This window comes from Gymnogyps californianus, chromosome 2 (genome assembly GCF_018139145.2).
Source record: "Gymnogyps californianus isolate 813 chromosome 2, ASM1813914v2, whole genome shotgun sequence".
Taxonomy (NCBI): domain Eukaryota; kingdom Metazoa; phylum Chordata; class Aves; order Accipitriformes; family Cathartidae; genus Gymnogyps; species Gymnogyps californianus.
The window spans coordinates 78540471-78560998 of NC_059472.1; the positions used below are offsets into that span (position 1 = coordinate 78540471).

The following is a 20528-nucleotide window of genomic DNA, read 5'->3' on the forward strand; positions in this document are numbered from 1 at the left end:
AAAACAGCTAGCTATAACACAGACTGGGTTGCTGTCTGGTCTTGAAAACCTCCAAGGATGGAGACTGCACAACCTCTCTGGGAAATCCAATCCACTGCTTGACTGTCCTCAGAGTGAAAAAGTTTTTCTTTATATCCAGTCTGAAACACTCTGCCTGTTGTCTCTTGTCTTCCCATCATGCACCACTGAGCCCAGCTCCATTTTCCATGTAAACTCCCTGTAGGTATTTACAGACTGTTACTAGGCCCCCCTTGAAGCCTTCTCTCCTCTAGGATTAACAAGGCCAGTTCCCTCAGCTTCTCCTCCTAGCACATGGTGCTCCAGCCTCCAACAGAAGATGGCCCTCCACTGAATTTGCTCCAGTTTATCAACGTCCTTCTTGTATTGGGGGGAGGCCAAAACTGGATGCGGTCTAAAGTGTGTTGAGTATATGGGGATAACCTCTTGCCTTGATCTACTGGCTATGTTCCTGTTAACACAGCCCAAGACACTGTTGGCCTTCTTTGCAGCGAGGGCATGCTCTTGGCTCATGTTCAGCTTGCTGTGTACCACAGTCCTCAAGTCCTTTCAGCAGAGCTGTTTCCTAGACCGTCAATCCCCAGCCTCAATCATTGCATAGAGTTAGTCTTTCCCAGATTTGGCACTTCATATTTGCACCTGTTGAATTTCGTGAGGTTCTTGCTAGCCCATCCCTCCAGCATGTCTAGGTCCTTTGGATGGCAGCGCTGTCCTCCAGTGTAACTACTGGTACCCCAGTCTGGTGTCATCTGCACACTTGATAGAGTGCACTCTGTTGCCTCCTCCAGGTCATTGATTAAAATGTTAAACAGGACAGTATTCAGCTCCTTACCACTTGTATACATCCCATTAACAACCACCCTCTGAGCCTGACCTCCAAGCAGGTTTTATACATCCAGTTGTCCACCCATACAGACCATACATCCTAATTTGGATATATGAATATTGTGGGAGACAGTGTCAAAAGTCTTGCTAAAGTTGAGATACTACTCCCTCCTCACACACAAATCCAGTCATTTTACCACAGAAAGTAATCAGGTTGGTCAGGTGTGATTCACCCTTGGGAAATCCATGCTGAATGTTCCCAATCACCACCTTCTCCATCATGTGCCCACAGAAGTGTGCTCCAAGGAGGTGTGCTCCTTGATTTTCCCAGGAACTGAATGAAGACCATCCTGCTGTTCACGAGATCGTTCCTTTGGCTTTTTTTGAAGATGGAGCATTGTGGCAAAAATTTAACTCCAAATTTAATTTGCCATCACTTTTAATAATGTAAATTAAGTAAACTAAATCAGAAAAGATACAATAATTACAACCTTTCTCATTCTGGTGGTAACTGTAACCCCACTCTTCCACCTCTCCCACACATACACATGCTTTATAGTGTTAGGAGCTTGGGGTAGATGACATTGTATGAAGGAGTAAGGCTGGACACTGGAAGAATTCAAAACTATTAAACTTGGTCTGCTTCCAAAGTTATTGTTTATTTTCAAAGTTAAGGCCACTGCCTTTTAGTTTCTGTTGTTTACAGAAGCAGTGGTGTTTTCTCAGTAACCTTTTACCACATGCAGATTAGGATGCAAACTCAACGCTACCTGCTCGACAGCTTCTACACAAGCAAAGATAGGACTACTGAGAACTAAGATGCTACATCATTACCAATATAATGAAATTAAAATTATGACCTGCACCTCAAAGAAGGTAAAATACTGCCTTTCTCCTCAAATAATAAGATTTTAAGTAAATTACACTGTGTAATTTGGTATATCTTGGGATTTTTAAACTACCCTTATGTATTGTAGGTATGATATTTATATATAACCATGTGTGGTAATTTCAAAATCTACCAAAAAGGTAATTTTTTCTGAAAAGTGAATATTAATATTTATTGGAATAAAAAGCTTAGTACTTACGCTCAATTGGGGGGGAGCGGGGCAGAAGGAATGTTAACACAATCCACTGTGATTCAGTGAAATAGAAGTGAAATAGAATTGGCTATGTCAAGAAAACTTGAAGAACACAATAATGTTACCTGGGGTTTTTTATCATATGGTTTCTCACACTTACAAAACATACACTGTCCGATGACATAAAAGCATGTGCTGGAGTCAGACTAAAGATCCAGCTAAGGTAGTATCCTACTTCCATGAATGACCAAAACCAGAGGTACAGAGAAGAATAAAAATGGAAGGCAAGCATACATTGTAAGGAGTATAGGAGCAATATCTTTTTAACAACAAGAAAGATGCATAAAAAGAACCTAGAATCTTTATTGAACACAATTTATTAATGAACCATGAAACATAAAGTTTTAGATCCTCACTTACTGAATCAAACATAAAAGGTAACACAGTAAGGGAAACTCAAAACTGAAGACAATCAAAATTCTGACAAATGACATCGTTCTCGGTGCTGCCATTATAATGAAAATATCCCACAATGCAGTGATAGTCTTTTCATATAAAACCAATTCAGTACATGTTTCTGTAATTTAGTTTCTGTTGGGACACCTCTACAATACAAACAGCATTTAGTATTGGCATGATTTCACTTAAAATGCTATGATTTACCAACCAGTGGGCTGTTTTGACTAGAATTGGTCAAATCCAAGCACAGTTTTAACCTATTAAAAGCTTTTATATTACTGCCTGTCTTTCAAGGAGCACAATGAGAAAGCTATGAGGATAATATGCAAAGAAATACTGTCTCACCCGAATGCACCAAATTACTATAAAATTTCTTCAGACTCAAAAAGAAGCAATCTTCTCTGAAGAATGGTTATCATGCTTTCAAGGGAAAATTAAATCATATATTGAGCCACAATGAATATTTTTATTGGGCTCTTGATAAAAGATAAGCTACAGAAGATACAATTTTCATTAGTAAATCATAATTTTAGTAATTAAAAGGATTGATCCAGTTTCTACTGAATCAATGACAATTTTGAAATTTACTTCGATTGCAAGATCAAATAAATAGGATCAGGATTTTTTTTCCTCTTGTTGATCAACAGATTCTTTCCCTAAATTTGTCGTATTTGGTGTCTACTCACTGTGAGACAAACTACGCACATTAACAAACCATTGCTTTGATGAGCTATCCCCTACTAATGTGCATAGGACTAAGTATTTGAGAACTACCCTAAGTTTTACGCCATGAGGCTCTAAACATGTTACTCCAACCCAGTATTTCAGCCTCAGCTGGGGACATCCTTGTTCTGCAAAAACAGTTCTCTGACACCCTCACTATTTTTAAGAAGCTTGAAATTTTGAACCAAGAAAGCAATATTTCTAACCAAGGCAATTTTAGGTGGAGGATTATTTTTCTTTCATTGCTAAGCTCACATATAAATGGGCAAACAATAAGGCAGGGTGTAGAACTGCATAATGAATGACTTAAAAATGAGATGAAAAGGAAAGGTAATAAAATATTTGTGAGCAGAAAAGTCAGAAATAGCAATAGCAGTAATTGTATTTGCTACTTGTAAAGTTACTTCTATCTCAGAAGATCCTAAACCATCTTATCTTGAGTAAGATTGTGCCCTGAACAACATAACAAGAATAAAAGACAGAGAAACTTGTGAAGTCCTGTTTGTAGAATTTCCAACCGTTCACTCCCTCAAGAGCATGTAGGCTTCATACCTTCAAAGGAGAACAGGAAACAGACACCAAAATTTGAGTTCACAATATAATATAAACAAAGACATTGTAAACTGCTGAATTCATCTACGCAGAAAAGGTAGAAGGTAGAGTTAATGCTGTCAAAGAGGAAAAGCTGGTTCAAGGTGCACTATACATATTTCATAACTGATTCACAGAACATTAAAACTCATAGACCTCATAAACTTTTGCAGTTATCACAGCAATGCAGAGTTCATACCTGTGGCAAGATAGATGATATGGAAAAGCATGTCCTTGCCCTGCACGACATCCACAACCACATGAGAAAATCGGCTGTTGTCTTCCATGAAGTAAGGAATTGGAATAACTGGTTGAATGACCTCATGCATTAAGAAGAATTTTTGAGCATCTTGAAGATTTCTCTCAGTCAGATTTACATACAAACCCTGGTCCATAGTGCCACACTGTAAACACAGAAAAGTAACATTACTATATGTGTCAACGATAACAACAGATTTACTCTCTGATTTACAGCACAAGAAAATAAAAACCAAGAGTATATCTCATAGTGACACTGTGGAATTCCACTTTCAGGTCTCATTTTGGTGCTGACCAGACTGTCCACACAGTGACTGAGGAAGCTCCACTTTCCTGAGGCAGTACTATGGAGGCTCCCTAACTAAACAATATGGAAGGGCACCAGACTGACCACCACAAGTGGGCTATAGTAATATTTTGCTATATCCTATGTTCATAGGGCATGAAGGAGAAAAACTACCATCCAACAAACCACAGAATTTTCTGACTAGTTTTCTTTATAATTTTCACAGACACAGTGCTAAAGACATAAAAAATTTTCAGAAGAAATCCCATGTCCTACCACAGCCAGGGTTTGATGGAAACCCCGGGTAAAAGCACCATGCACAGTTCTAGCAGCTTCTTCAGACCCTGTGTTTACTAGCCAAGAATGGACAGTGCGGAGCTCTAACTATAAAGTGTTACCCACAGCAAAGACATTTTTGCTTTGGAACTGACCGTATTTTCTATCTGAAAACTGTACTCTTTCCTTACAGGAAAGCATTCACTAATTGCACACACAAATTTCAACCACAAATAACCAAGGCAAAATAAGTGGCAGTTAATTTTAGCATCTTTGTGTTTAAGTCTTCAACTAACAGGACACAAAAGAGAAAGCTGCTTAGCGCATGTGAATATGTAAACATCCACATGTTTACTCACGCATAATTGCATCAGAGAAGTAAAGCAGTACTTCACAACATTTATCAAATATGTCGGTGATGTGAAAAGTATACTTAAGTCATACTTTTTCTTTCTATTCTACTATGTCATAAATTATGCCATGAATTACAGCATGAACAAAATAACACAGTGTGCAAACCCCTACCAGTTATTTTTTCATTATTGCCATGTTTTCAGTCGGAAATCAGGTGACCATTCCAAATCCACAAATGTTACGAAAAACTCAAATAAATAATTTCATAATGACACATTATATGATGAGGAAAGACAGTTAAGCAACTGGCAGGAAACAATTACTTTTTCTGTGAGCACCCTGCACGTCAGGCCAGTGAAAAAAATAAACCATGCCTAAGAAGAATTCCTCTGAATCTATCAAGCAGGAAAGATTCCAGCTGGAACACTCATAGTACACTGAAATACATATGGTCCTTGGTCTTAGGATGGAAATTGTCCTGTGTAAAGAGAAAAGCAACAACCTCTGGAGAAAAACAGTGTTCCTCAAAACTGGGACTCCAATAGTATTCTAATCTGGAAAATATTTCATTAATATAATCTAGTCTTGGAAAGACAATCTCTGATGTAACTATCACTACATAGCAGTAGTCTTCCTTCAAATCACATACTTCTGTCTGTTATTGCTGAGTAGGTGAATACTCTGAGGATAAATCAACTTCTGAGACTACACAAACAGAACTTCTGATATTTTATCATAAGGACTCTACAAAAGAAAAGTCCTTCTTCCTGGGAAGGAAAGCAGTGACTCAGGCAATGAATGTATCCCATCTACGTGAAGTATGTACTCTAAAGCACCATCAAGTCCCCAAAAATGGTTACACCTAGCTCTAAGCATTAGACTAGCTTCTGGTATACATCACTGCTGCAGTTATGGAGCCAGAAATCTAACAGAAAGCTCAACAGAATAAAAGATAGCACCTGCAAAAGAACAGAAGTTCGACATCGCTAATGATACCTAGAGATCAGTTAATGTCAATTGGCTTCAATGCTGTGTTATAAAAGGCCACTTTACAGCTTTTAACACTAGTGCTGGCCTGCAAAGCTGTTGCTCAATGAGATACAACTGTTGCCACTGTTCTTGTAAATTGGATGAAGTACCAGTCATATTAAAATCAGCCAGACTATCCAAGAAAGAAATTTCTTCAACACCTCAGTCTTGACTGGGATTTAGAGATGAGCACCGACAGTACAGTAGAGACTTAAACTGTTTTTACACAGCCATTAGGCTGTCATCTTTGTTTGTATGTACCATTCTGTATGGGGTGCTCTCACAATAACTATCAACACATTAAAACAAGGTTTGTAGGGGGAGGTTAATAACTTTTATTGTACTTGCTCACCTAGTCAGAAAAAAAGATAAGATTTTTACATACAAGCCTTTCTTCAGGCTTTCTCCTTTGAAAATTTAGCCTCATTTAGACCCTCTTCCTACCACTATTTTGACAATACAAATATTTCTACAATATGTAAAAAGCTATACACAAATATAGCCCGCTTCTGCAATACGGCTTACTTAAATGGTGTCTTGTCACTTGGGGCTAATGCCAAACATACTGTTTAGGAAAGGTAACATAGCTCTGGCCTGCAATTCAGAGCAAATTCGGTGCCTTATTTTCGTTCATTTGCATAAATCAGGAAGTAATTAAAACTACCTATAATCCCCAATGGGTGATTCTGTTTCATGCTTACAAAGATCTCATGACTTTTTATAAGAACATAGGAAAGGCTGTTATAGGAGCAGCACTGAACTCATGAAATTGCATTGAGATTAAGGGAGGGTGAAAGTTGGATAAAGGTGAATACACTTAAGTATCTTGGTGAAAAGCTATTGTTGCTAATCACTAAAATAATGCTGTTTTCCCTTCCATTTCCCTTGATAGAATCACACTCACTAAAATTGTCCTAATAGGAGCGGTGACTATGCAGAAGAAGAAAACAATGAGTATGTGCTTACCTGAAATACCCTTTTCTTTTTGTAGGAAGTTCCACTGAGTGACCCACCTTGGACTAGTTTTAAACCATCAGCCAACTGCAGATTACTACACCCTCTGAGGCTGACAAGTTCAAATGAGGGGCACACCACATCACAAATTCTTTTAATCGGACTTTTCACAGAATGTGGACCACCTTGCACACGAAAATATACAAAATCCTGACCGCTCCTCCTTTACCCCCCCTCCCCCCACCCTTTCTTTTTTCTGTCTGACAGTGTTCCCGTTTCAGGTTCTAATAGCACAAATACAATGTAAAAGAGAAAAGCAGTTTGATCATACTTCAGCCAGGCATTAATGTTACCTTGACAGATAACTATGGTGTTTCATTTTGACAGAAGATTGAAGTTAAGCCTTTTTTCTCCTACCCTTAAAAGCATATCTGCTTTTCAACCCAAATTATTTTGTGGAAGGATAAAATTATGTTGAAATAAGGGGACCTCTTAAGCCTTTTTTTTTTGTTGTTTTGGTAATTTTTTTAAGGTCTTAGGCTACAGCATACTGCAAAACTGGACTTATTGACTATGAAGCATACAGCACTTTGAAAAAACCTCATGTAAACTATTGTCCTTCTCCCACATATCTGTACCTGAAAATTAGGGTTAGGATTGGGATATGGAAGCCAAGCAGAGCGAGAGTTTTCCTGGTATTTGAAGGGTCCATTAAAGGCCTGAGTTATGGCACTCAGGTTGAAAACACAAACTGCTGAGGCTGCTATGCTGTTCCTGCAAAAGAAATATAAAAATCAACCTAAGTAACAACGTTAAGAAGTACATTTGCTGAAAAAGAAATGAAAAAGGCAATAACTCTCCAATCCTTCAAGTAATTAACAAAGCAGATATGAACAGCCAGGAGATGATATCTCAAGATAATGATATATGATGTGCTGATTTAGGCACAGACATTGGATTTAAAATTTTTGTCAGCCTTGCCGAGCAGCTGGTGTGGGAGAAACTCAGAACTTCCTACCTTCTGCTGCTGCTCTAATACCACAAGGCTATACTTCCACACATAACCACATGTGTTAGGGACACCTCTCTTCTAGTTACAAAGTTCAGGATGAGATTATTCTCAGGGCTTATTAACGTTTCTTCTATACAACCAATGGCAGCACGACAGAAGGAAGGATTTTCAATGTATGGTATGTCTCTAGACCCTATGGAACCCCCGGGTAAGACACCTCCTCAAAAATCCTGTCTTCCAAGAGATGTTGTACAGCAATAAGAATGCAAGTTCCAGAAACACATCAAAAGAAAACAACTTGGACTGCATACTTTACAAGATATCCTGTTAGAGGAATAAACAGAAATAAACAGCAGCCAGGCAAAACACACAATTTCCTGTTCTTGTCTTGAAAATATGATATACATGATAATAAAGTAATTTGGCACAGTATAAAGAATATAATCCAGTGACTATGAGAGCTTGTAATATGGAAAACTGTATTGTTCCTTTCCACAATTTGAGAAAAGGGATAGATAATGAAGGTGGCAGTTGCACAAATTTCCATTGCAGGTAAAACTGCTGACAATTGATCCACACAGCACTCTTTTTTTTTCCTTTTTTTTTTTTTTCCTTTTTTTAAACTTAGCCTGTAATTTACACAAGGCTTAAGAAAGCCTACTATAGAAACTCCAAAATGATGGAAAGAAAAAATAACCCCAGGGGATCAAATCTACCAACAACTGAAAAAAAGAGTTAGGATATACAGATTTAAATAGCAGAACAAAAGAGCAATTTGCTTTCTTACGCTTGTCACTCTTATTTCAAAGAAACCCCAAAACTTGAAGTTTCATGCTAACAATTTCTGCAGAATTATCATTGGATTTGATAATGCTTTGCCTATATAAACTATCACGAAATGCAGCTCACTAATATTATTAACCATACCAATGTCTTCTTGAATTTCTTGAAGTCCTTAAAGGACTCATGCTTATAGATTTTCGGATAGTCTGAAAGAAACAAAATCAGCTTCATTATGAAGCAGTAGCTATAGCCGACTTAATAGGCAACCACACATAAAGGGTGCAGGTTTTGCTATTACTCAATCTTTATTGACGGAAATGCTTCAGTTTTTTCCCCACAAGTATATTAAAGTATATTCACAGTATATTAAAAAAAGCATTAGGGTACAATAAAATCATTGCAATTCTGAAGATATTGAGATTGAAGAATGCTGAATGTGGTTCAGCAATATCTGATGCTGTTACACCAACAGAAAGGAATATGTTGTTCCCCCTCATGGGAAACCCTGGCGCTTCTCCACCATCAGGTTGCAGGGCTGAAAGGTGGATCATACGGGTTGTGCAGATATCTGTGAACAGGTATTCAGCACGGGGAAGTAATGCTAACTCTACAACATTTCAACAATGTCCAAAAATTTAGTTACGATATTTGATGGCAGGAACAAATATAATTTAAATGGAGCTATCAACCCCCCCTCCCCCCAAACAGTTGTAATTAATTCCTCTTTGAATAGTCCATCTCTGTTGGACAAGGCAGAATGCTGAGCCATTGGGGAAGAAGGAAGTACCGGCAAGGTTTCAAATACTGTCTACTTTCATGTGGCAAAGGTAGTCTTACATTAGCAAGTCCATTTTTAGAAGAGCCAGGGCGTGATATCCTTATTCAACCTCAGAAACTGTGGAATTTGTAGCACAGGATACTCCTTCATTCCCCAAATTGTCAGTACAGCCCTTCTAAGAGAAGAGCATCGTTCCCCTTCCACGGCCAAAGCCCTGTGGATTTTCTGGAGCAGAATTCCTCCAGTCAGGCTTTCCGTAGCAGGAATGTGTCAAGGCTATTTTGACTTCTCATGAAAGATCATGTTGAACAGTGTATGAGTATGCCACCTAAGAAATACCTGTCTTCTAAGATTCAAGCTAGCTAGTAAAACAGACCAATGAAATTAAAATTACTGATGAAAACAGCATCAAATTTTCTTATCCCCAGTAGTCCCAAAGTCTCTACTATTCTCTCTAAAAAAGCAGCATTTAGATTCACTACATTACTCCATTCCAGGAACAGGGTTAAGCTCATCATCCGATGTCACAAGTCAGGAATTGTCACAGCCTGGTGCAAGCAGCCCCTCACTTGTCATGCTCACAGCCTGAGCTGCCAGCTCAGGGGCGAGCCTGAATCTGGAAGATGCCTAGATGTATTAATAAAGGACTGTACCAAAAGCATGAAAACTAGCTTAAGCTCAAATTCATGCTTACTGTCTAAAATACTTAGGGATCATAATTTGTTGGCATTAATTTGTGACTGTTTCCACCTGGTTAATGGATATTTATAGAAGGTAGGTATCCAGGTGTTTACAGAAGTAGTAAGGAGCACTGATGTACATTTTAGGTGCCCAAGTACCTCTTAAAATTCTAGGCAAAACTCACACAGCAAGACGCTGCAAGCAGGTAAGAGAATCAGAAACCAAAATCTGAAACTCTGTTCAGTGTCTGAACACTGGGCTCCACAGCCATAACACATAGGCTGCTCTCATTGAGCAATATATGAACTCCAGTTACCATGCTTAAAGTAACAAAGGACATTTCTGAGATGAATGTATCTTTTTTCCTAAGAGTTAAGCAACTCTTGATATCAAGCTCAGAGTCTAGGGAGCTTTTATGTCCATCCAATGTTTTAATATTTAACAAATTTTAATTTTTAAGACCACATGTCCTGGTTTCAGCTGGGATAGAGTTACCTCTCTTCTTAGTAGCTGGTACAGTGCTGTGTTTTGGATTTAGTGTGAGAATAATGTTGATAACACACTGATGTTTTAGTTGTTGCTAAGTAGTGCTTATCTTAAGCCAAGGATTTTTCGGTTTCCTCCCATGCTCTGCCAGCAAGCAGGTGTGCAAGAAGCTGGGAGGGAGCACAGCCAGGGCAGCTGACCTGAACTAGCCAAAGGGGTATTCCATACCATGGAATGTCATGCCCAGTATATAAACAGGGTGGAGTTGGCCAGGAGGGGCAGATCGCTGCTCGGGCATCGGTCAGCGGGTGGTGAGCAATTGCATTGTGCATCACTTGTCTTTTCTTGGGTGTTATTTCTTTTTTTTTTTTTTGTTATATTCCTTTTCACTACTATTATTATTATATTTCATTATTATTATTGTTAGTGTTATATTTTACTTCAGTTATTAAACTGTCCTTATCTCAACCCACGAATTTTACCTTCTTTCCTGATGCTCCTCCCCATCCCACTGGGAGCAGGGGGGGAGTGAGGGAGCGGCTGTGTGGTGCTTGGCTGCTGACTGGGGTTAAACCATGACATCACACTGTACATTTTTTAATTTTACCTTGTTGGTATAACAGGTTCAGTTAAAATTAGATTAAATTCTTGGTTTGACCCTCAAACTCATGTAAGTGTATGTTACGACTAATTTAAAACACATAAGAGCACCTCTTGCGCTCTTTTGGGTAAGGTGAGCTCTTCCTGACATGGTCAAATTAGATCATGTCAAATTCAGGATCATGTCACATTACAATTATAAAATATTTGTTTCATAAATACATAATGTATTAATGTATTACAATAGTATGCAAAATAAAAAATAATGTCTTTATAAGAACGTATGAAAAAGATGACTGAATAGTCTTAAACACAACTGGCTCCCTGCTGTAAGGAAATACTAAGAATTCTTCCTTCTTTCATACGCCTTCAACAATTCTTGTGGGAAGCATTTGGAACTGACACTTGTTCACAAGAGGACAGTGGACTGGGCAAAACCGTAGTTTGAATTTATGATGTTTACTTGGCATATGCAGAAGAGAGCAACTCAGAAGCTTTAGTTTTTACTGTCACAAATAGCAAGAAAATCAAATATATCATGGAATTTACTTACACATTAGTGGTAAAAATCCCATAGATCAAGTCCAGTTCTGGCAGGAAGAAAGTGCTCTGTAGTTCATTATAGTAAAATGGAATTTCTCCAGGGCGAGAGCAGTTCAGCCGAGCTTTCATGAAGGTAGTCCAGGTATCCTCCAGCACGAACTTGCCACCAATATCATTTTTGCACACCCGAGCAGCACGAGAGAAGACTGTTTTCCCACAGTCATGTTCCACCGCATTCTCCCGGAAGAAGAAGTAGGTAAAGTTCCCAATGTCATAAGATGACACAAAATTTGGCTCTGAAAATAACAGAAAAGAGTATTTATCACCCTCTTGTGATATATGCACTCATATTAACATGGAAGTTTGATTTATCTTCAAGCATTAGATTTAGAAAAACACACCTTTTATTATTCTTGCAGGGAATTGGCCCCATGACATCTGAGCAGGCCAGCTCATGTTCAGCCAGGATTATGAGCTACATGAACATGGCTAGACAGACTCTCTGCTCTGAGTGTCTATCGCACATGACTGTGCTGGGCAGCCCTGGCCCAGCTCACTGTATTCTACCGTCAAAAGCATCACTGAGTTTTTCTTCTCCACATATGGGCATAGCGTATTCCTATAATGTAACTGCTTTATCTGTTGTGTTAACTCTGTTTCCGCTTTGCCACCATGCCATTACTCCAGATTAGCAGAACAATGGATGGTAACCGACTGTGACTAAGAATGTGCTCAGAGGCTGTAATGAAGAGAAAGAGAACTCTACACAAGAGCATTTGATGGTAAGATTTCAGCCTTTCAGATTAACCGCATTTCAGCCCTATCTTGCTTAAAGCTTCCAATAGTATTACAGTATTTTTTTCTTCTTTTTTTTTTTAAATGATTAAAAACTTATCAAAGAAACTGACAGTGATGCAGGAGAAATTAGAGAATATATACAAAAAATAATCTAGAAAACAACAGATGGCTATATTTCTTAAAAGAAAAAAAAGGAAACTGTGGATTACAAAGACAATAAACATGTGGCCCATTTCCCATAAGGATTACTAAAACTGAGAAGAGTCCATGACCTTAAGAGAGATTGATAACCTGATGAGTTCTTAAAGGAAAGACAAATTTGATACACAGATTTGTGGAAAAGAGCACCCCTTGTGTAAGGAACCATTATAGAACACTGGTATCCCTGAGAAACAAGTAAAATTTTTGTTTCCATTCCCAAATTTTATTCTAAAGTGGGAAAACAAAGAAACAAACAAAACTGTTTTAAAAACATCTATTTTGAGGAAACACTCCAAAGGAATTTAATAGGTGAACATTTCTTGACAGCACTATTGTATTGAAAAAGACTGCTGTAATTGAGTCTAAGCATTTTGCAGGAACATCTCAAACCTGTCAAAACTTTTGAGGGGAACTAGAAAGGCAAGCAAGCTAGCATTTCCACGCAGCAGTCCAAACTCTGTCAGACAACTCTTCTCCAAAGACAGCCCAGCTCCCAGCTTATGTGGCCTCTTGTGCTGCTTCCCTCTCTATCTGCTGTGCTGAGAGTCTCCAGGGCAGGTTTTTTGGCAGCAATGGTCATCAGCTGCCTAGGATATTTGAAGCTGAGCGATATGATAGCTCTCTCACTCCTCCCTGTAACTTTCACTCATCATCATATTAAGCACTTCCTTGAGATTAGTCTGTAACACACCACATTTTCCCCACACTCAGATCTGCACTGGTGTTTTGCTGGAAGATAGCAACCAAACACTTTTGAGGAGAACTTGTTGGTACCCTGAGCTCTCCTAAGTTACATAGTACCAGTGCATTTGTGTCTTTAAAAAAAAAAAAAAAAAAAAAAAGGCAAAATAAAGTAGTTTGACAGGACTTGTGATAGCAATAATGGTAAAATTGGATTGACAATATACGAAGAGCTAAAGAGTAATGTATTCCCTATTAGAACCTCATATCTTCATTCCACGTGTGTGTAAAACTTCCACTACAATAGGGATTTTGCTTCAAAGGCTTCAAAAACCTTTAAACTTCATTATTAGAGTTTACAGATTTGTAGAAATAATTCTTAGTTGCTCATGAGCTCTCATTCTTTAAATATAACATGTAATACTGTTACACATTTACACACTAAACACTGAAATTGGGGAAAACTGAAAAAAAGACCTTACTTTTTAACTTTGTTAATCTTTTTTTTCTCTAAAAACGTGCATGTTTACTGAATAGGTAACAGGATAGAATGACATACAAGATTTAATTACAAGTATTAATGCTAAGATGACAAAAATATGTCTAAAAGTCACAAAATTGTATACTATCACATTCTAGACAGGTTAGACAGTTTTGGCAGGCATCAAGTATTAAACATATATCCAGAGACACTTGCATGTAAAGCTTTTTTTCTTATTATAAATCCCAATTATGTTTCATTCATTCTCAATATACATCAATGTTTTCAGCCCTATGGAACAACTTGTATTTATTTAACTAAAGCATACCAGAAATAAAATCTTTTTAGGAATACCAGGCTAACAAAAAAAAAAAAAAGAAGCCACTGTCCCTATCCAACTTCATTTTATATCTATACCACACCTAGCCATTATTTCTCTTAATCTGTAATGTACTTTCTTCCCTCACTCTACGCAGTATCCTTTCAGATTGTTCTTATACTCATGGAAGGAACTACTGTCCGTGGAGGAAAGAAAAAGCATTCACTAGTCTGAGCGTAACTTGGGCTACCCATCCACTGTACTAAGGTTAGGTCTTAGTTAAAGCAACATCCAGTAAAGGTAGACATTAAGAAAAACAGTCCACCTGAAATAGAATGAAAAAGTAAAATTTTCCAACTCTGTGTTTGACTTTTTGTAGCCTATAACCCTGCTTGCACTTTGAAATTATCTCAAAAATATCTTGACTGATGTAAAAAGATTCTATTTATTGTGCAAGTACTCAACATCAATTTGATCCACCCACAAAAACATCCTGTACAACCATTAAACATGGAGGCCCTGCCTTGGAATGAGCCCTGATGAAGCTGCTTCTTGCTGGAGGCCCACTGATATAAAAAGGTCTCTACATTGGCACAATAGGATCTCACTGCAGAGCCAAAAACACTACTAGAAGCACTCAAAGTGTGGAGAATAATGAATTACAGATAAAATCTTCATGAACTGTAAGAATAAAAACCATATGAAATGCATTCAGAATGTCTTCAGGGTTCTTCAAAAATCCATGTCAATCTTTCAAGAGATAATATTTTAAAGTTGCACTGATCATCATAATGCATGTATAAATAAAAACTAGCACTCGTATTTCATGGATTCAAAATTGAGAACCAATATATACATCTGCAAACACCTATGCATATACTTTACTGATTATGAACTGATGAAAATGTGACCTGCTGTAGAAACTTGTGAAAACTGTTTTCATTTGCATGAAATGTAATAATCTCAGAGCTACCTCAGGGAATTCTGTGGATATGGAAGGATTATCATGTCAGACTTTATTTATTACATTTTCTCTTTGGGAAAAGTGAACTGAATCACTTCAAAGCTTCAAAGGAAAAAGGAGATTCCTATCTAGGAAAAATTAGTTCACATGTTTCCAAATATTGCGCTGTGAACTGCTATTTGTTGACATGGAGGCCTTCCCATAAAAGTTTTTAATGCAGCAAATGAAGTGACTCTCTTGTTGCCTGCTGAGTTTGCAAATAGTTCTGGAAGGGTAAACGCATCTCATTTGTTAATTATTAGATCACCACAACAAGTGCAAGAATTCTGGTATGTGACAGCATACAGCTAGTATGGAACAACATGAGAATGTCAACCTGTAATCACATAATGAGTATTGTATATGACACTTATAGATTTTGATACATTCAATTTGTGGATACTTCAGGCTGACTAGACTTTCCCAAATTAAATGGAACCAACGGAATCAGGAAAGCAAGAAAATGAATTTGTCAATGTGACATGACAAAGATCTCCAGCGTACAACATGGAGCAGTACTACACAGATACACAAGCCCATGCACTGAAAGCACTAGGTGGCTAGTTAGCACTGCCTCTGGGCGAACACACTGTGTTATTTCTGAAGTTTGCTTACTCAGCACAAAGTCTGGGAATCTCTACAGCTTCCTTCATAAAGCAGTATGACTGTCCTGCAAGGGCGTGTCCCCCCAGACTCTTCTAAGCTATTGCAAAAAAGATGACTGAACCATATCAAGTCAAGTACTTCAATCTGAAATAATCTAATTGTTTTTCTAAAGGTTGGAGACAAACCTATATTTTCCAGGGAGCACGGTCTCTGTTCTTAAGAAGGCACTTACTAGGAAGAGACAATGCTTCCCTTTAGATTATTCTCCCTTTCTACTCGCCCAGGGAACTTGGAGACCAAAGAGATCAAGTCCATACTCACGGCCAGACTGGCCGCACGTTGATGGTGTCTGACAGTGCCAACTGTTCCTGTAGGGACTGGCTGCAGCTCTGCCATGCAGCACGTGCTGACGCTGCAGCCCAGAAAATGGCATTCTTGTAGCATGAAAGCAAGGGTGCGCTGCATGCCCTGGGAAGCAGCGTAAGGACAGACCAGGGGATTCAGGAATGCAAAGCTTACTGGGAACGGGATGGGGCACTCTGGAGAGCAGGAGCTGCCAAATGGTGCAGCCCCACCTGTACTGCCTCTTGCTAACAGTGTATAAAGCAAACTTCTCCCTGAGTCACACCCAGGTTTTTACTGGGAAAGCAGTAGTCGGAGTGGTCCAAAACAAGGCTGGGAAGTGAGCCAACAATTAAGCAATACAGATGACCAAGGGTGTCGTGCGTAAGCTTATTTCCTGAACCTTTTTTATTTAGTGATGTAGATGGAGTCTGAGTGGGTAAACAGATGAGAGGAACTGTACAGAAACTCTCTCTGGCAAGAGCAATGGGAAACAGGAGCCTGAGAGAGCTCTGTGAGAGCATCTGAGGCAGTCCTGGCCTCTTCTCACTTCCTGAGCTTTGGAGCAAGAAAGTTGGCTTGTGCTCTTTACTCTTTAAAACTCCACATCCTCTGAAGCAGACTAATATGACTTAATTTACCTAGTTAGCGGATGCTACTGTTTCCAGAGTGAACCAAATGACAGGGAATGATCTGTCTTTCTTTCTGGAGGTAACAGCAATTAACCTTAAGGATCATAAGGTCCAAAGCCACCTCTGAGCAAGAAAGAGCTGTGATTTCCACTGACTGTCCCTGTGAGAAGTGACCCCTCACATCTCAAGTGTGATGCATTCAGAGACTCAGTCAAAAGCAAAATTAGCCCCAGAAATGTGAAAAGAAAGAGAAAATTACAAGTTTGTCAGATCTAGACACGGATCAGATTATGCGTATACACAAAATAAGACACGTACATAGATATATGCATATATAATATATGCAAAATCTTAGAAGTCTAGATACTGGTCTAATGCTGAACAACATCTGTCTGGAGCTTGTTCATTGACCTTAGCAGATCAATGAATCACACCCTCATGCTGTTGTCCTCTAAAGACCCATTTCTTCCAAATATTTGTATTCAGCCAAATACTTAATGACATTAAATTCTACAAAGATACCTTTGAGGTTTTTTGAATAAGGTTCAACCCCCAGCGAGAAATGCTCTCCAAAAGGGAAGCTTAAAATAATGGAAAGAATTTAAGCTCCAAATGTGCCAGTCTATTTTATTTTCTTTCACCTTACTGACATAATTAATGAAGTCCATTTCCTATTTGCATTTTGCCATCTCCATATATTCATTAAGTATATTCATTTAGTGTAGCCCTCTGCAGCTGTTGGAAAACAGTATAGATCTTGCATTAGGCTGACCAAGGCATCACTGCTCAGGAGTGTTTAAGGACAAATCTTAATCATAGAGAAAATTTTCCTAGAGCGTTAAACATCTTAACAAGTAATATATAACTTGTAGTCGTCATAGTTATATCCGTCCTCAGAAGCTGAACTGTAAAATGTTAAGTCCTGGTATAAAATTGGCAGAAATAATTGTTTATTAATAGCTATTTTTCCTCTGTATTTCATAATTATCTAGGACACAGGCTTAAAATGCTGTCATAGCATAGCTGGCTACCAGTCTGTTTTGACTGCTATTTCTTCTGCAATGGCTCAGCTCTCCATGATTTCTTTTACATTCTTTTCCTTTTGCTAAATTGAAGATTTTATGGGTACAGAAGAGCAAGGACTGCAAAATACACTAAAACTGTGTATGCCAGACATTTTTTCCAATCTTCTCTTATTTTGCTGACAGATTTTATAATACAATTCAGTATAATCATAAAAGTCGATGCACTCATTAGACATTACATTTTACTGATGTACTCTAATAAATTCTGAAATGCAATTATTTCTTTTCTGAAAAATAGTTTTCAAATATGGTATTACAAAATTCCTTGGTTTATTGCCTGTTGTTTATTTCAAATAAATCTTCATTTTCAAGGTAAAGTGTTCTTACATGGCATAATATTTTGCAATTTATTATATCATTTTGCCGATGCAAATTTGCCAGTGACAAACTGAGTGACAGAAACCATTCTCTACTCTGATCTAATACCTACTCAAGTCCTTGAGAGTCCCATCTGGAGTTCAGTGGATTTTGCGTCACCTATATTCACCGGGTAGACACCTTGCACAGCAGCGTATTGGGGGAGGGCCAAGGATCAAAAATACAGAGGACTACGTTAATTCACTCAGAACCTCTAGAGGTTTGGGCTATAGGGATCTATCAAAAGATCCAGAAGTTTGGATAGTTACTTAAAACTCTGAATCCAGAATTCCACATACACATGAACAAAAAAACCTAGCTTTCTTTAAGCAGATTTTGCCAACCAGCAGGTATGGTATAGAAAGAAAACCCAATTATGATGGCTTACCCACTTTTCTCCAAACATTTGGAATGCCATTTATTTTTTTTCTCTGACCTAGTTTTGCAGGGAGGGAGACAATCAAAGGGCTTTCCCTGCAGACCTGGTCCTCTTTTCTTTTTTCCATTTTTTTTTTTAGGTTTTGGTTTTTTTTCATAACAGAAAGGAAACCAGAGTTCACTTTTATAATCATCCCCTTTCCCTTTCACCTTAAGGCTTGGTATGTCTGCTACTGAAATTCTATCTCTGCCTCCAATAGTTCTGTCCTCCTCCTTTGGTGAATGCTGTTTTTCGTGTGTTCGTGTTCCCTGGAATTCATCCCTTTTTCTACTTTCCCCTGGTTGAGATGTATTTCAGTTCTAACTTCTTTCATTCGCTCTGGCCCACTGTGTGTTATAGTTTTCTGCAGCATTAATGAGGCTGATGCTCCTGTCATGCCTCTCCACAGCTGGGCACAGATGATCTGCTTGCAGGGGTGCCTTTCTTCCTTCCTCGTTCAACCTCTCCAATTGGCACCTGAACATGAGCAGACTAGATGAGATATAAAAGAATAGGCTCTGTCCTCAGCAGCCTCCTAGTCTTTTTGTAAATGGAAGGTGGACTTTGCTGTTTTACCTAGGGTAGGTAAGAAGAAAAAAAAATCCCACCTTCATGCGAAGTGCTGCCTGTCTCTACCATCTGGGTCCTGCACTTGGGTCACAACAACCCCAGGCAACACTACAGGCTTGAGGAAGAGTGGCTGGAAAGCTGCCTGCTGGAAAAGGACCTGGGGGTGTTGACTGACAGCCAGCTGAATATGAGTTGGCAGTGTGCCCAGATGGCCAGGAAGGCCAATAGCATCCTGGCTTGTATCAGACATAGTGTGGCCAGCAGGACTAGGGAAGTGATCATCCCCCTGCACCCGGCACTGGTGAAGCTGCACCTCGAATACTGTGTTCAGTTTTGGGTCCCTCACTACAAGAAAGACATTGATGTGCTGGAGCGTGTCCAAAGAAGGGCAACGAAGCTGGTGATGGGTCTAGAGAACACGTCTTAAGAGGAGCAGCTGAAGGAACTGGGGTTGTTTAGCCTGGAGAAAAGGAGGCTGAGGGGACACCTTATCACTCTCTACAACTACCTGAAAGGAGGCTGTAGTGAGGTGGGTCTCAGTCTCTTTTCCCAAGTAACAAGTGGTAGGACGAGAGGAAATGGCCTCAAGTTGCACCAGGGGAGGTTTAGATTGCATATTAGGAAAAATTTCTTCACTGAAAGGGTTGTCAAGCATTGGAACAGGCTGCCCAGGGAAGTGGTTGAGTCACCATCCCTGGAGGTATTTAAAAGATGTGTAGACGTGGTGCTTAGGGACATGGTTTAGTGGTGGACTTGGCAGTGTTAGGTTTACAGTTGGATTCAATGATCTTAAGGGTCTTTTCCAACCTAAATGATTCTATGATTCTATTTTAGATGAATGAGGAAATGCTATGAAGATGTTTTGTAATAACTTAGTCTGGTGTTGGAGAAAGGAAGTCGGGGGAGGCACCTCCATTTCGCATCAATTTACTGCTCTCCTACTCTGTCATTGCCATCTGGGAGAAGATGTACAGCTTTGAAAGGAAAAACACAGCACAACTGCTCAAATTTTTCCTCTAGTAGCAGCTCCAGTGAAGAAACCTAAGGATGGCTTTCAAAACCAGCAGGCATTTCCCTCCCATTTTAGAATACTGGCAAAAAGGATGATACACACAAAAGAACAGAACCAACCTTCTGGGTGGCACAACCAAAGGAAAGTAATTATTTATCTTCTTGCAAAATAGGTAACAACTGGTAGCATATGCTTTGCATATTTTCAGTCAGGTCTCTTATCTGAAAGTTAAAGACCAAATTGCACATCTCAAGAACACTGGTTTTGAGTTACATAAAATATTAC

The 20528-nt window shown here is 38.8% G+C and overlaps 1 protein-coding gene across 1 annotated transcript in view; it reads right to left on the bottom strand.

Annotated features, from left to right (window-relative positions):
- The window catches only part of SEMA5A (semaphorin 5A), a 261292-nt gene that overhangs the window by 124429 nt on the left and 116335 nt on the right, over positions 1-20528 (bottom strand). The window contains exons 8-10 of the mRNA XM_050891819.1: positions 11749-12034; positions 7494-7629; positions 3898-4102 (exon numbers count right to left, since the gene is read on the bottom strand). Of these exons, the coding sequence (XP_050747776.1) occupies positions 3898-4102; positions 7494-7629; positions 11749-12034 (627 nt within the window). The remainder of the gene's footprint in view (positions 1-3897; positions 4103-7493; positions 7630-11748; positions 12035-20528) is intronic.